The 17683-nt window shown below is 36.0% G+C and overlaps 2 protein-coding genes and 1 long non-coding RNA gene across 11 annotated transcripts; all 3 read right to left on the reverse strand.

Annotated features, from left to right (window-relative positions):
* Positions 1-4632: 4632 nt before the first annotated feature.
* On the reverse strand, positions 4633-5889 carry LOC110918877. Its single transcript, XM_022163157.1, has 2 exons — positions 4988-5889; positions 4633-4912 (listed from the first exon to the last, which is right to left on the reverse strand). The coding sequence occupies exons 1-2, from the start codon at positions 5887-5889 to the stop codon at positions 4633-4635; spliced, it is 1182 nt and encodes a 393-aa protein (XP_022018849.1).
* Positions 5890-6131: 242 nt separating this feature from the next.
* LOC110915861 (probable receptor-like protein kinase At1g80640) lies at positions 6132-10011 on the reverse strand. Of its 5 annotated transcripts, none has more exons than XM_022160603.2 (10): positions 9720-10011; positions 9351-9515; positions 8792-9036; positions 8580-8712; positions 8435-8498; positions 7686-7782; positions 7516-7615; positions 7316-7434; positions 6833-6922; positions 6132-6753 (listed from the first exon to the last, which is right to left on the reverse strand). In XM_022160603.2, exons 1-10 carry the CDS (start codon positions 9919-9921, stop codon positions 6631-6633), a joined length of 1338 nt encoding a protein of 445 aa, XP_022016295.1. In that variant the 5' UTR covers positions 9922-10011; the 3' UTR covers positions 6132-6630. The 5 variants fall into 5 exon arrangements, with proteins under 5 accessions (XP_022016295.1, XP_035841885.1, XP_022016296.1 ...); XM_035985992.1 differs by having other exon boundaries at positions 7316-7443; positions 8792-8916; positions 9720-10001; XM_022160604.2 differs by having other exon boundaries at positions 7316-7443; positions 8792-9024; positions 9720-10001.
* A 2726-nt stretch (positions 10012-12737) lies between these two features.
* LOC110915863 lies at positions 12738-16350 on the reverse strand. Of its 5 annotated transcripts, none has more exons than XR_004884677.1 (7): positions 15812-16350; positions 15545-15608; positions 14994-15071; positions 14736-14820; positions 13627-14079; positions 13280-13403; positions 12738-13178 (listed from the first exon to the last, which is right to left on the reverse strand). It is a non-coding gene; the product is annotated as an uncharacterized LOC110915863 (long non-coding RNA). The 5 variants fall into 5 exon arrangements; XR_004884678.1 differs by having other exon boundaries at positions 12738-13403; positions 13627-13803; positions 13936-14079; positions 15812-16311; XR_002579317.2 differs by having other exon boundaries at positions 12738-13403.
* Between the last annotated feature and the right edge of the window lie 1333 nt (positions 16351-17683).

Genomic DNA, 17683 nt, shown 5'->3' on the forward strand with positions numbered 1-17683 from the left:
CAGTTTGTATTAAAACATAACAAACTTCTTAATTTTGTGTTAATTATGTTTCTGATAATTATGTCAATTGTATTCGGATAGTTATGTTAAGTTTCTGATTTATTTTTTGTGTGGATTATTCGTAATCTTTGTGAAGAAAAAGTAGATTTCATTCAAAAATGAATGTTCGTATGTGTTCATTTGTATTCAGAAACATTATCTGTGTCCATTTATGTTCATGAACATTTGTTTAAGTTCATTTGCGTTTGGTAATCGTTCGTGAACAGTTCATGAACATGTTCATTTCCTTAATGAACGAAGACGAATAAAAAATCTCGTTCGGTAAACGTTCGTCAACAGTTCATGAACAAGTTCCTGCTAAATATTACTCGTTCTAAGCCGTTCGAGAATGATTTTTAATAAAAGTAAATTGAATTTTTACCACCCCATTTTTACACTATAAATACACTTCTAATTTTTTTACTTTTTAGACGTTCTATTTCTAGTTTTTTACAATACTTGAAGAAAACTATTCATATGGAGGGAGCAAAAGAAAAAACACATCTTCAAAGCGAGAAGAACATATAAGTTGAAGGTTTGAGCTTAGGCAAAATGAACCATTTGCAACAAACCTATGCAATATCCATTATACTGACCCATGATTGCAAAAGTCGATAGACACTCTCTAGTCGGATTCGGGAGTACTCGGGATGTACTCGGCTTAGGCGGAGATTACTCGGGGAGTAATTGACCTGGGAGAACAGTACTCGTGCCTCGGCAACCTACCTTGTAGTGAGTACTCGGGGAGTACTCGGAGTCTACTCGGAGCCTAGGCGGAACTTTTACAACCATGTACTGACCTCAACCTCCATGTGAAACATGTCAACCCAAGTAGTATTGGGTCATTTCACTATAGAACCAGAAGAACCAACCATTGATTGTTACACGCATCGTGACCCATAGCGCCACTACCAAAACCTACCATACATTGAACCAACCTATGTAGTTCTCGAATCAGATGATGAAGTGGATGAAGAGGAAGAGGTTGAAGTATAAGAATTTGAAAATGTGTTTTTATTGAATCTAATTAATAAAAAATGTTATAGTTGAAGTGGATTCCAAGATAGGTGTCCCATCTCTTTAGGGTCGAATTAGGCTAGAGTGACTTTAAATAAAGTGATATCATCCTATTAGTTGGGAGGGTTGAATGGTTGAAACTTCTCATGATATTACTCATATCCGGTGGTAGTGTTCGAGAACTCGCTAGTCACTAGTCGGCCGGTGACGTGGGGACCAGCGACTAGTCGGGATTAATCGGGTCGGGTTTTTATATGTAATTTTCAGTTTTATGTATACATATACACATTTTTATAGGTAAATATTTTAAATACCTAGCTTTTAACTCTTACTCAGCTCATTTTTTAAGTATACAAGATTAATTTTGGAATTCACATGGTTTGGTTGGAAACTGACCGAAATTTAGAGGTTTTGGCCGGAAAATACAGGTTTTTTGCCGGAATATGGCCTGAATCGCCAATTTTTGGCTGGCGGACTAGGTCCGACCAGGCCCGACTAGCGATTAATGGACTGATTAACGAAAAATTACTCAGTTACTAGCCGACTAGCAATTAGTCGCCCACAAGTCGCGATTTTTATAACATTGTCCAATGGTTAGACTTGTTTTTTTCCCTTCATGGGGGACCTATTTTATACTATTAAGAAAAAAATATCTCATAAATAATCATATACATACATACTAGGTTATAACCTCATGTATTACACGGGTTGAATAAATGAATTTTATATACCAAATAATAAAACATTGTCTTTTTAAAAGTATCCTTTATTGCACGGGTTGAAAAAATGTAATTTTATATATTAAATAATAAAATAATTTATATCTATAATAAACATATGTATTGTACGGGTTGAATAAATGTAGTATTATATACCAAATAAGAAATAAAATTATATCTTTAAAACCATTGTATTACACGGGTTGAATAACTGTAATATTGTTTATCAAATAATAAAAAAAAGTTATATTTTTAAAAACCCCCGTGTATTACAGGGTTGAATAAATATGATTTTATATACCAAAGAATAAAAAAATATATTTAAAAAAACTAACGGATCTTTTTTATATTTAAAGTATGATAAGATCGAATATTAAAAAATTTGTATTAGATTTGATTGAATATTATTAATAATAAAAATTTGTATTAATTTAGATTAAATATTATTATTATTAGAATTATTAATAATTTTAATCAATTAAATAAGAGAATGACAAGTGTCCCAAAACAGGTTTCTTTTATTATATAGTATAGATATATTTTTTTTTTGAAAGGAAAACTTCATTAGAACCGACCAAACCCGAAAACCGGGCGGCCAAAACAGAAAACAACAAACGAATTACATAATAACAAATTTACACCAATCCAACCACGAGATAGGATTGTTCTTAATCCTATTTTTGTACCATAGAAACCCTAACGATCTAACTTCGCTGAAAATGACCTCCACCTTGACGTCTTCCCCTGAGAATATGGACTTGTTCCGGGCCGACCAGATGCACCAACACGCAGCAACAATAATACCATGAACGACCGGTCTGATTTTAGCCGTAATACTTCTATCCAAGTGGATTTCCAGCAGGTCCTTGAAAGAAAAGGCGAAGATCGGAGCTAACCCACACCAACGGCTGATTTTATGCCACAACTGAACAGCCGTATTGCAAGAAGTAAAAATATGTTCAGCAGTCTCGAGAACCTCCTTACAAAACGGACACAACCCATCCCCAATCTGAATATTCCTTCTAATAAGAGCGTCCGACGTCGGGATACGGTTCATCTCGGCTCTCCATACCAGAATATTACATTTTAACGGCACCCAAGAACACCATTCCATTACAAATAAACTCCTGTTAACAGCAGCTTCATCGAGAATCGACCTAGCCGATTTGACAGAAAACGAGCCCGCAGGATCTGGCAGCCACCTCCAATCGTCCTCCTTATTGGCTAACACGACCGTAGATAAAGCACCCATCAGTTCGACCAGCTCTCTACGTTCCTCATCTAAAACAGGGTCATGTCTCCAAAACCAATTTCCTTCCACTCGATCACGAACAACGCACGTCTTAACCACCTCGAGCGAGAATAATGACGGAAAAACCTCCTTAAGAGGCACATCTCTTAGCCAGGGATCCAGCCAAAAGAGAATGCGGTCCCCCTACCCACTTTACCACTGAAAAACCTCCGAAGGCATAAATTGCCGGCCAAAGATTTGTTGATGACAGATGCGATATTGACCCAAACACCTCCAACAGACTTGTTAACAGGAATCAAAGACCAATTTGAGCCGCCCGAGTGGATAGCGTCCACCACTCTGACCCAAAGATTGTCCTTCTCCTTTTTGTACCTCCACCCCCACTTGCTCAGCAAGGCCCTGTTAACATTGACTAGATTACAGATACCCAAGCCCCCCAGTTTAACCGGAAGGGTCAGTCTCTCCCATGCCACCCAATGAGTTTTCCTAACATCACTAGACCCTCCCCATAGGAATTTTTTAATCAATCGTTCCAAGTCCTTGACGACCTTGACCGGAGCCTTATACAGCGAGAAGTAGTAGATGAGGAGGCTGGCCAGAACAGACCGGATGAGCGTAACTCTCCCTCCGATTGAAAGTAAAGCGGACTTCCACAAAGCGAGCCTAGACTCGAAAATATTATATACGGGTCTCCAGTTACTAATTCGATTCATGTTCGCCCCCACCTTTAGGCCAAGATATTTAAACGGAAGAGACTCAGTCTTGCACCCGACAAGGTCCGCCAGGGTTTTCACTTCTGACGTATCCACCCCAATGCCATATAAACTAGACTTCCCCAAGTTAATTCTCAGCCCAGAACACACATGAAAACATCTTAAGATCCTCACAACATTGAGCGCATTTCCCATATTCCAATCCCCTAAAATAATGGCATCATCCGCGAAGAACAAGTGAGAGAGAGCCGGGCCGTCATTGGGTAATTGGACACCCGAAAGAATACCCAGCTCCGAAGCTTTGTCAAGCAGACACGACAACGATTCCATAACAGCCACGAACAAAAAAAGGCGAAATCGGGTCGCCTTGCCTCATCCCTTTATCACATTTGAACTCGAAAGTCGGAGCCCCATTAACCAAGACAGACGCCCTAGCCGAGGATAAGATCCCCCATAACCACTTACACCATCTTGCACCGAAGCCCATCTGACTGAACACATCCACCACAAACCTCCAATTGATGTTATCATATGCCTTTTCAAAGTCAATTTTGAAGAGGAGAGCTTTTTTCTTGCCTTTTTTCAGCCAAGAGCACACTTCGTTGATGATAAGGGGCCCGTCCAAGATCAGCCTATCACCCAAGAAAGCAGACTGATTGAAAGATATAACCGACCCCAGGACCTTCTTAAGCCTGTTGGCTAAAACCTTGGATATGACCTTATTAACAACCCCAACCAGGCTAATGGGCCGATAATCGCTCAGCCCCGAGGGATCTCTAATTTTCGGAATCAGAGCAATAAATGAGGATCCACAACCGTCGTTAATCTGCCCGGAATCAAAGAACGCCGACATAAGAGCCAAGAAGTCGTTCTCAAAAAGACTCCAGTATTTTTAAAAAAATCGGAAGTTAAACCCATCCGGGCCAGGGGCCCGGTCATCACCACAGCCAAAAACCGCCGCTTTGATTTCGTCCCTCGAGAACTGGGCTTCCAACCATGAAGCATCCGAGGAAGAGATCTTTTTCAAGTTAGCACAAATAAGAGTGGGGCGGGCCTCACATTCCTCCACAAACTTAGATCTGAAAAAATTAAAAACGCCCTTTTTGACTAACGAGGGTTTAGAAACCCAATTATCACCTATACTTAGCCCGTGGATTACATTGGACGCCTTCCTGCAATTAATCATGGAATGAAAAAATTTTGTGTTTTCATCGCCCTCTCTGGCCTATCTGACCCTAGACATTTGCCTCAAATCCATAGCCTTAGAGAACTCCATCTCGGCTAAGATCTTTTTGTTCTCCGACATAACCCATTCCTCCTCTTCAGACAGGTCTCTGGACTCGAGAATAAGCTCCAGGTCTTCTAGCTCATTTTCAGCAACCTGGCGAAACTCACCTTCCTTTTGGATCATTTTGTCTCTCCATTCCCTAATCCTGCCACAAATGAAGCCCAACTTTTTAATAAGAGCAGTGTCAGGGTGATATCCGGAACCGGCGAACTCTAAACAAGCATTTTCAACAACCTCCGAGAATCCCTCTTTGTCCAGCCACGAATTAAAGATCCGGAAAGGATGTGGCCCGAAGTTAACCGCTTTAGCAATCAAGATGACCGGGCAATGGTCCGACCACTTACGGGGAAGAGCCTGAACACGAGCCTCCGGCCATTCGTTAAAGAAGTCCGAGTTGACCAAGAACCTGTCGAGCTTACTAAGTTTATTACCGTTATCCGATCGCCAAGTGAACTGCATACCTCTCAAATCATACTCAATCAAGCCCGATTCAAACACGAAAGCATTCAGATTATTAGCACAGGAAGGCTTGAAGGAGCAGTTCCTCCTTTCCTCGCGGAAACGGACCGCATTAAAATCACCCCCGACGATCCAAAACCCATCATAATTACTGATCAGAGCCGATAATTCCTCCCACAAAGCTTTTTTAGCCGGAATACCTTGGGGGGCGTAAACGTTCAGGTAGTTAACAACTGAATTACATCCCACAAGCTGACCCCTCACCATAATGAAGTGCCTATTCTTAACCGACGACACCAAGTGGAATAAACTATCATCCCATAAACAGATTAATCCCCCTGAAAGCCCAGACGCATCAACCGACTCCATACCAAACCCTTGACTGCCCCAAAAATTCGACATCACATTTCTGGAAACACCAGACTGTTTCGACTCCTGGATAGCTAGAAAATTGATACCATGGTCCCGAATTAAAGACCTGATCCAACCGGATTTACCGGATTTAAACTATTCACCTCTTATTGAATGACACCAATTTATTATAAGCATTATTTAAAGTTAAATTGAAAAGAAAAAAAACTTAGGTCCACACTTTTAGTCTCAACTTTATTCTTAAAATATGAAAGTAGTTTTAACACAAAATGGAACCACTCAAGCACAAAATACAATTTGCACACTAGATTTGACAACAATAGAATCATATCATAACATGAAGCTTTCACCCTATCACTTCAATAACTTGATTAGTGATTACCACCAAGTCACATAATGAGTATGTTTTGTATGTACATAAAACAAAGAATGAAAACAACCCCTCATGTCCTCTCCTCTTTACACTAAATGTTAACTCATGTACCTCGTACCTTTTGTCCCAAAAATAATCATGATCCCTCTTCTTCACTCTCATCCACATTCTCATTCTCATCACACCCTAAATTCGAATTTTGTATCCGCTCACATAAGTAGGCCCGTACAGACGTACAATCACACGTTAAAACCATGTAATATAGCAATCCGCTATCGTAGCATCCTCAAAACGTCACGATAAACCATAACTTACGGACCCGTAGGAGTATTTAGGGAATATGAATATGTAAGAACACAAGAAAACCCGAGACAACCTAGTTTAAAATTTGAATATTGTTAACTTCTTAATGACCCTCCAAGATCAACAGGCACAAGTGGGATGAATGAATGTAATACATCCGTAATCAACGGTCGGTAACTTGGTTCGGGCTGCACACACAACACCGCTACAGCCGCAACCTGCCATAAAAGTGTATGATTTTGTTAAAGAATTGATATTAAATCGAAAAATAGTTATAGAACGAATTATTGGACTAACTTGATATAAGTGCTTCAAGTCCATTGTATCTCTAATCACCGGGTCAACAACGTGTGGAAGCTTTGACCGGTCGGTTAGCTGAGGTATTGCCTGTTCAATGTTTATGCATTGATTAGTTTTTTAAAACTTTTTTTATATAACTAGAGTTAATTACTGTTTTCGTCCCTGTGGTTTGTCAAAAATCACTATTTCAGTCCATTAGTTTAAAAATTGCGATTTCAGTCCCTGTGGTTTCACTTTCGTAACCATTTCAGTCCAGCTCGTAACCATTTCAGTCCCTGTACTTAACAGAATAATGGATTGAAATGGTTGCGAAAGTGAAACCACGGGGACTGAAATGGTTACGAAAGTGAAACAAAAAGGGATTGAAATCGCAATTTTTAAACTAATGGACTGAAATAGTGATTTTTGACAAACCACAGGGACGAAAACAGTAATTAACTCATATAACTATTATAAGATGTAACCGAATTAAACGCTTACCCAAGTGACAATTGATTGATATAAAGATGGCGACATTTTCTCTACGGGTTTTCTACCTATTAAAAGCTCAAGAAGTACGACTCCAAACGCGTAGACATCACTCTTATCGGTAAGTTTACCTGTAACATCTAACAATCTTAAACTTCAAGAAAGAATTAAAAAAATGCAATCTTTAATTAACGGAAATAAATCCCCGCTACCTTCGGATAGGTATTCCGGAGCTACATAACCCGACGCACCCGAAAGCTTAACTTTGTTCTTGGCATGAAGCTCAGTGGTGGCAAGTGCAAAATTAGAAATCTGATACGAGTTTATGCAGTTAAGTAAAGCAAAACATATTGGATTTTTGTTAAACGATAAAGGGTCTTACTTTAGCAGTGAAATTAGAATCTAGCAAAATGTTCGATGATCTAAGATCTCTATGAATCACAGGGGGATTGCATCGTTCGTGAAGATACTCTAGTCCTCTGGCAAACAAATAAACATAATATAATATAATATAATGTATATGCACGTGACTAGGGCTGCAAACGAACCGAACGAACACGAACAAGACCTTGTGATTGTTCGTTTGTTAAGGAAATATATGTGTTCACGAACTGCTCATGAACACTTACTGAACGAGATTTTTGTTCGTGTTCGTTCGTTAAGGAAATGAACGTGTTCGTGTTCGTTTGTTGTTAATTTTAGGTAACAAACGGAAAAGAACGTTCATGAACACAAATGAAAACAAACGAACATAACAAGCGTTTATGAACAAAATATATAATACATTGATACTTTTTAACTATTTCATTTGTCATAAATTTTAAGTATTTAAATAAAATATAAATATTAAAAACACTAATGAATTGTCGAACACAAACGAACATAAACGAACATGTTCCCAAATGTTCACGAACATAAATAAATAAATAAACTCGGCCTCTGTTCATTTTCGTTCACTTAACTAAACGAACGATATTTCTTGTTGGAACATCGTTCATTTATTAAACGAGCGAACACAAACAAACTTCCACTAAACGGTTCACAAACTGTTCGCTGAACATTTGGTTCGTTTGCAGCCCTACACATGACATGATAGTTAAAAATATTAAAAAAATCTAAGTAATATTATACCGCGCTATATCAAGTGCAACTTGCATCCTGCGATGCCAGGTTAACGCTCTTCCATGAGATGGCCCTAATCGTACGGAATAACGTATGTTGATCACCAGATCTTGAACTCAAATAATTATTTTTAAGATATATGAATAAAATTTACCATGCAATTGGGACTCCAAAGAACCTTGATGCATCATTTCATAGACCAAAAACCTTGTATCATCGTGCACGCAATAACCAAACAGATTTACGATATTTTGATGCTTGAGTTTACCTAACCAATCTACTTCATTCTGTAAAAAACAAAAGAATCCGTAAGCTAATCGGTAAATGCTACGATTACTGTTTTTAACGGGTTAAAACTAAAGCGACCTCGAATCCTTTTCGGGCATCATGTTGTTCTCCACCGCTGTGGAGTCTTTTTACAGCTGCGAAGAAATGATCATTGAACCGAGCTTTGTACACATTCCCACACGATTCCACACGAACGTTATTATCTTCATGGAAATTGTCGGTTGCGGTTATCAACCACTCGTAGTCGATGACCGTTACCGACCCTCTTTTACCCGCGATTCTCGAAGCGGTGAATTTATCCAAGGTTGGACCTAATGACAACCCTTTTAAACAATCTTTATTAACATCAACACAATATGTTCATAAACAATCTTATTAACCAACTGGGGTAGCTCAGTTGGCCACCGACACCCATATTCCAACACTTGGATCGTTGGGGTCTCGGGTTCGAGACGTGGCAACCCCACCTCTCTCGAACCCCCAAGTGTTGGGAGGGTATTTGCCGCCAGGGATCCTTGTCGGGTGGTGAACTGGGAGGGGATCCCCTCCGCGTTCAGGTGTACCGTGCACATACCTTTTTTTTTATGTAAAAAAAGTTTAAACTTTAAAGTATAAAGAATTAAAGATAGTAAGATACCTTGGCTTTTTGGGATTTTTTTTGTATTCAGGGGTTTTAGATGCCTTTGTTTAAAGATCCAACAACATAATAAGAAGAGCAAGATTCCAACAAGGAGAGTTGAAGCAACAATAAGTGCAACAAGAATCTTCATGTTCAAATCCTCATGGTGGATCACTTTGATTTCTGTCAACAAAGAATCAAAGTAAATAATCCATTTTGGTCAAAACTGAAGTAAAAGTTCATGTGAAAAGTCATCACAGTTTCAGTGAGGCATATCGTCGAACAGGTGGAATGCACTTAAACTCTGACATTATCATGCATTATCATATGATCCATTTGAGATTTGTTACTTTTTATTGGTTGAAATAAGAGTGAGATGTATGTTACCTGGAGAGTGAGCTTTGTTTTCTGTGGGTATTTGAGAAAATGGAGGGTTTTTCTCAGTGGGAAGAGTAGGATCATCAATGGAGGAAAGAGGAGGGTGTGTTCTGCTAGCAGTGATTGCCATTGGAGCTAAAACAAGAGATAAACATGATAAAACTACCCATATGGGAATGATCCTATGCTTCAAATGAAGATTCATTCCCATAATTTGCTGACAGAAATCAAGAAGCTTTTTTTAAGTAGAAAGGAATGAAGAGTTTTGTGGAGACTAGAGAATGGAAGGTAATCATTTAAGTTTTAAGATATCCAAGGATTTTTTTTTTTTTTTTTTTTTTTTTTTTTTTTTTTTTTTTTACGAAAATCTAAATACTCGTGTAGGTGCACCTTGTTATGTTCTCGGTGGTTCGGTTTTACTGCTTTAGTCTGTAAGGTTAAACGTAACGCGACGCATTTGGTTATTGATGCTAATTTATGATAAAAGATTGATTAATATTTTATGAAATTACCACGTGATCCGATTTTTTTCTTTATTAATTGATAAATAGATTAGTCTTTAATTTAGCTTATTAAAACTTAGTTGTACTTTAGACCATATGGTGTGGAGTAGCATCCCATGCCATATCACTCTTATGTTAGTTGCCTCAAACACCACCCTGTAGGCGATATGGAGGGGCTCGTCAGATGGATCACGGGCGCTATAGAGGGAGACTTGGTGGGGCCACATGCATATCCAATCAGATCTTTTTATGTTTTTTTAATTTCTTTTTTCTTTTATTTTTTATATATGGTTAAAGGGGCGTTATCCCACGCCATCAAACACCAAAACACTATTGTTAAAGGGGGCGTAAAAGGGATGCGTTACCCCTTCAACGAGCGCAAAAATACAACATGAGGTGAGACAGAGAGATGGTGAGGGAGAGAGAGAATAGAGAGTTTTTTTTTTTTTCAATAATCACGTGGCACCATCGTCATGGCCCACCTTTTTCGGTTAACTCACAACACCTTTATTAAAAGGTATATTAATTAAAGACTCACCTATTTAACATAATGTTATTATTTTGCCCATTACATTATAGTCTAATGACATCTTGAGAGTAAGATAAAACTTATGGACCATTAGGTCCTGAGTTTGATACCTACAAGGGGGAGTCTCAGATTTATTGGGTTTCCGTCTGAATTAATGTATGTGCATTGTTGCTTAGTAAAGTTGGATATGATCAGATGATTCAGCTGGTAGAACGATAATACTCAAATAATTTGTGAGTGGTCTAAATTTGCCGTTAAAAAATGTCATTATTTTTTTTCTAACCAATAAAGCATAGCCATAATCCTTAAAAGGTTGGGAAAGCATTGGAGCTTTTTAATTGTATGTAAATGATAGGTGTACCCTTTCTCATGTTGGGTAGACGTCTATGTAGATTGCCATTTGACGGTATCTTGATAGGATCAATTATTCAAATATAATAACATTAATAGCAAACTTTACCTTTTTATAAACCAATAATTTTGCTTTGAATTATTATGTACTTTTGAGCAATCTAAATTCAAATAATAACGTCAATATAGCAACCTTTACCATTTATTATTAGACATATTACACTTTAAATTATTACTTTTGAGCAATCTAAATTCAAATAATAACATCAATATAGCAACCTTTACCATTTATTATTAGACATATTACGCGAAAATGTAACTGTATTATTTAAAAAAATAAAGCGAGTTAAGTTTGTAAATCTAAAACATTATAGAATATAGATGTTCTCATGTTCATAAAGTGAATAAAAAGATTTGTTCCCTTGTTTGATTACCACGGAAGTACAATTTGATATGATATGCTTACCGACAGATAATTATACTAATAATTTTACAAATAGAAAAAAATGTTTAAAATAACTATTTTATGAAACATTTATATGTCAGTGTATATAGTATATACTAGCCTATATCCCGTGTGACACACGGGTTTAAAAAATACAATTAATAACTTATTATTTAATATGATCTTTTATATCTTAACAATCAAAATAACATCTAAGAGCATTGACATTCGTGCCTTTATATTCATTTAGATAATTTAATATAAAATTTATTTTTCTCTAAATTATCTTTAGTTTTAAATAACGTATCACGTCCATCTCTATATCTATATCCCGTGAGCTTCACGGGTTATCGGTTGTGTTAAAAATTTCTATATCTATAAAAGTATTTTTTTTATGATTTAACCTGATAACTCTTCAGCACAATAAAAGTGTTAACTACATGAATAGTTAGAATCAGCACAGGTTTGACTGTCAAGTTGCTATAGTAATTCTTTCAAACTGGCTATTACCTACATAATAAAGACATGTTCTTTAATATTTTGGACGAACAATCAATCGTAGAAACAATAGAAATAACAGTATATAAACAGCGACAACTTTAAACATGTGTGAATGAGAAATATAGTTGGCTTTTTCTAAATTGCATTACCGTTTTACCCAGTGACCCATTAGCCAACCTACATGACCCGCTATCCAAAAGAGTAGTCAAAAGTTCTTCAACATATTTTTGCTCACGTAAAATTACTAAAACACTAATTATCTTAAAAACTCAAAAAGGGGACATGAAAATTGTAACATGTATAAATATATCTAACTAATCCTAGGACAAAGTAGTAGTACAAACATGATTTGAACCTGCAGCATTCAATATACTTGCTTGTATGCAGCAAAAAGGGCGGGGTCAAATGAGTTCGGGTCATAACATGTAGTTTCAACAGGTTGGGTTACCCATTTCACCCACTTGTCTTGTCTGCCTTTCCGCTAATATGTGGTGTGAAAGGTTATGGTGTCAACCAATAAACTATTTATCCGTGCATATTTTTTATTAATATTCAAGTAAGAACGATTTAATCGTCTAAACGCAAAATAGTATATTAATATCACACTTATTAGCTATATAAACAGTAAACAAATATGTATGAGTCATACATGTTCTTGACAAAAGACCAGCAAGTCAAAACTGGTGTAGGTCATGTAAATATGGTTGGGCTTAACCCATCAACCCTTTTTGTTTATTTATTTACTTTCGTAAATTATTGATACGAAAAATATGAATACAAAACTACATATAATAATCCATATAAAAAAAGTTAATAGTCGGTCGTCTTGTTACATCCTTAAAAAGAATAAAAAAGACATTGTTAATATAAAAAAGCCACCTTAAGTAACATATCTGGATCACCGCAAGGTAGAATAGGCATAGATGATCCTAGATTTGGAACATCACCCACTGAATTAGGAAGGCCATCTTTACCCATGCTTATGCTTCAATTATTAAGAAGCATTCTCAGCATTCTGCTTTCATTGTTAGAGGGTGCATACACAAATTCATGCAGCAATAATTAACTCCAATTCATATAAACTGACGGTACAGATACAAATTCACGGTAGTTGACACTAAGCCTTTGAACTAAGTAAACTGACAAAACGGATACAAATAAATAGATTATAAAGCTAATATGAGGATCAAAATTTAAGTTATAAATAATCTGAAAACAGCTGCAAAATGAACACGCTAACCTTAAACCCCAATAACCGCCGGAGTCATGACTACCATCACCAAACTCTGATGTCCGCCACCAAATCGCCATTACCAGTTTCGGTTATTGATGCGGATAGAGGTCACTATCCAAACCACATGTCCCTAATGGGGTGTAGTCAAATGGGTCCAAAGGTTTAAAGTCAGCCAAAGTATATTTTTAATTAATAAAACCACATTAATCATTCTACATAATCATATAGATTATTCCAAGGATACAGGTTTGTTAATCCCAATGGCCATCAAATAAAAAAAAACTAATCGAAGAATAATTTTTTTTTTACTAAAAATAGCTATAATAAGACGATGAACGAAAGCGAGAATGTACCTAATTGAGGCACTTCACATGCCACACATTGTGTTTCAAAACTACAATCTGATGGTCATAGAGGTGCAAACTATGAAGTTCTTCTCTAACAATGTTTTAACCGACAGTGGTTTCAAACACACAATGAACCGTTTGGCAGAACAATCATCAAACCACAACTAAAAACCAGAAGTTTCTCTATCAGATGCATACAATATACACAAAATTAGTATAAAAAATAGCATAAGTTCGCAAAAAGGGAAATAGGACAACTAACATGCATAACAACCATCGATAAATCTTATTTACGTACACAACAGACAAACATACCTCCTCTCTCAAACAAACGGGATTCATCATCGCCAGGTCCATTTAGTGAATTATCTTCTTCACCTTCTAAACACCCAAAATCAGCCTTGCCTAAACTATCTTGACTGAAAAAAGCATACTGTGATGCATCAAAGAGTTTGCCATCTGCATCACAATCGAAAATGAATTAGATGCAAAAATAAAAGAGTTGAAAAATTCTCAAAGTAAATATCAATCTTTAAATATATGAACAGAAAAACAGTTGCTGGAAACAACCATTCATTCCCCACAAAACAAAAAATTACAAGCGCCTAAAACATATAACGAATTTTAGGGCTTGACTGATGGTATTCACTTGTATGTATCTAAGTAAAAAATGCATATTAAGCTTGGGATATGTATCTTTAAATTGCGTTCAGGTTTTATCATTTCGTCATAAAAAACATTTATTCCATTTCTATGATCAAAAGCTATTGCACTTGATTTACATTAATCTTGAATATGAGAGAGACACATGTCCCTAAGAATAATCTTTTATAGTTTTATTATAAGAAAATATGGATTTATAAAGCACTTGATTCAATTTTAATGTTCAATCAAACATAAATACTTGTACATCAACATACCATGTAATTATAATTTAAAAGTCGCTTGATTTACCTTCAATATTTCATAAATATGTATTTATGTATATATAAACAGTTTTTTAACGTGACATGATCAACAAAACGTAATAATATATTCCAAACTCTTTTATAAATAAAAAACTAAAAACCAAGTAAATCAACAAAACGTAATAGTAAAAAGCGTACTGGGGTTACCTCTAGCAGCCCAGTCTCGTGAACTTTGACTTTCATATTCAACTCCAGCCAAAACAATAGTATTGAGTCCAACTTCTTTGTAACTCTGTTAGCATTCAAATCATAAAGATTTTTAGATCTCGTTCGACCCGTTAGTAATAAAACATTACTTCTTTGTAACTTGTTGAACATTACTATCTTTTTTTATCTTGCATGGCATAAGGATGCGAATGGATGATAAACTGGTTACTTACTTTAAATGATAAACTGGTTACTTACTTTAAATACGGAGGCTGATGTTGACACAGTTATTGGCTTCTAGCCATAACACCATAAGTCACCATGCTTCTACCCTGCCTGAAACCATGAGTAGTGATATGATTGAAGGAATATGTTATAATGAGATATAGTTAAGTATTTATAAAACTTAACCCCACTTTCAACATGAAGTTATAAACTTCTAAAAGCAATATATATCTGTAAACAAATAAGGAAAACTCCATCGTAAAGTCGCAAGCCATCGTTACGGATATAGATATTATACTCAATTAATCCTTAACCTCTAGAACAGCAGAACTAAAAATTACTAAATATGCATTTATTACAGATAACCAATACCTAGAAAATAGGCATCTACATTTATTCCTATAATAAAGAACAGTATTAAAAACACAGCACAAAGCCTAAACAAAACGAAATGCGCGACGACTCGACCTAAAAACCGTAGAACAACGCCAACAACTCAACAAAACAAATTGCTCAACAATGACGAATAATCAATCATCTACTCAACAACAAAATTAAACTCAGAAAATCAAATTCTTACTCACCTCTCTACTCCTGCTTGATAATTCCTCCATCTCAGGCCTTATTCTCGCGTTTCCTGAACCAAAACTGATACGAAAACGAAGCAAAACATCACAAAACAATATACAACAAAATGTATTCGTTGCTTCACGAACTAACCACATAAACCCTAGGTTTTCGTTAATGGCGAAAATTAAAAGCAGAGCTCGGAAATTTTATAATAATTACTTAAAATAATACAAAATAGAGCCGATTGAAGGTTAAATGTTGAAGAAATAGTAAGTAAATACCTACAAAGTGTGCAGCTCTAGCTGTAATGGCAGTTGAGGATGAGAATTTGAGAGAAATTTTGCAGAGGTTGTGAGGAGAAGGGTTAATATGATGATTTGGAAGCATAGAGATATGGTGCCTCTTGAGGCTTGACTGCAGAAATCGTCTGTGAAGGTGGTTCGTTATATAGGGAGGGGTGTCACATGTGTATATGCAAGCTAGGGTTACGATCGTACTTACAAAGAGACAGCCATGCCTTATCGAAATCGTTCAGATTCCGGCTCCGGTCGTCATCGGGGGCTGAATTCGTGTTGTTGATCTCCAACGGCCCGCCCCACGGATCTCTTCCGTACATGTTGTTTTAATCTCAAAACCCAGATGAGATTATGATGTGAATGGGTGTGAAGAGAGTGGGGATTATGTGAGTTGATTTTGATGTGAAGAGAGTGAGGGTTTTAAATTTTGAATTCTTGGATGAGGTGAAGGAGTTTTCAGAGATTTGAATTTTGAATTCATGTGAAGAGACAGACTCCTTTTGATTCAGAGATTTGTCTTTTTGTCTGCCCTCTTTCATCTTTACCAATTGTTTAAAAAAAAATAATAATAACTGAAAAAATGGAGGAATGGACACGTGGACTTGAAGAAAGCTAGGATTGACACATAAGAGAGAGACAAAGGTGGTTGCTTGTGGTGATGACACCTGGCCCAACCTTGTTCTTTTATTAGAGATAGAGATATGTAAGACCAGGTTATACCACCATGGCCATAGAATATGCGAACAATTTCGAGTGTCCAACATAGGTTTGTTTAGCATTATGAAGTTGTGTAGTGTAATACATAGCCTAGTTTTTAACAAAATAAACCGAATACACATAAAAAGTCAATAATAGAATAAAATCACATAAAAACAAAAAAAATAGTAAAAAAGTTTTTTTATACACTATGTGATGGTAAATAAAGTAGATAAGTTTACATCTTCATAGTTATATAGGTAATAACTCATCTGAAATGCACACTTAGTACAAATATATTGATAATAAGCAGTTATATTATTATTATTATTATTATTATTATTATTATTATATTTACTTTTGAGTGAGATTATAATCAATGATTCCACTATTATTATTTTTAATTACAATAATTAATCAAGTAGTTATTATATTATTATCTTAAAAGAAGAGGATCATATTATATGAAAAAGATTGAAACAAAAGAGGAAGAAGAAAGCACCAAAAACAAAAGGAGATCCTTCGTTTTCTGAAGAAATGAGACATTATTTATCTCCTCCATAATTATGCATAATTACACTACCACCATCAACATAAAAAAATACTAAAAATTATATTTTACAATATTAAAAAAAAAAAAGCCGATATACCTCTTAGCCTAACGAAACCAGTGGTTTATCCCCCATCAAAATGGTACGAATTTAAGTCTAACAAAGTGCGTAATAGGTTGATTTCAGGGTCGGCTCAGAGTAATTACCGGGTGAGCGACCGCTTTGGGTCCAAATTGAAATAGGGCATCGAAAAAATTTATAAATATTTTATATATATTTAAAAAAATATGTATGTTTTTAAAGAAAAAAACTTAAAAAGCCTGGATTTATGAACTAAAATGTTAAAGCTCAACTATTTTAGTGTGTTATGAATTAATAAGTAGGCCCAAATCAATAAACAAACATAATGGATTAATGAATAGTGCCTAATTTTTTTTATCTCGCATAGAGCTAAGGTTCTTTGTTATGATTTTCGAAAACGGTCCTGGTGGATTTTAAAGTGGCCTTTGTTAGGCCGGGCGGGGTGGATAAAGAATAACGCGTGGAACATTGATCATAACGCGTGGAACATTAAAAATCCCACCCCCACTAAAAAGTATAACGCGTTATT

Source organism: Helianthus annuus, chromosome 16 (assembly GCF_002127325.2).
Source record: "Helianthus annuus cultivar XRQ/B chromosome 16, HanXRQr2.0-SUNRISE, whole genome shotgun sequence".
NCBI lineage: Eukaryota > Viridiplantae > Streptophyta > Magnoliopsida > Asterales > Asteraceae > Helianthus > Helianthus annuus.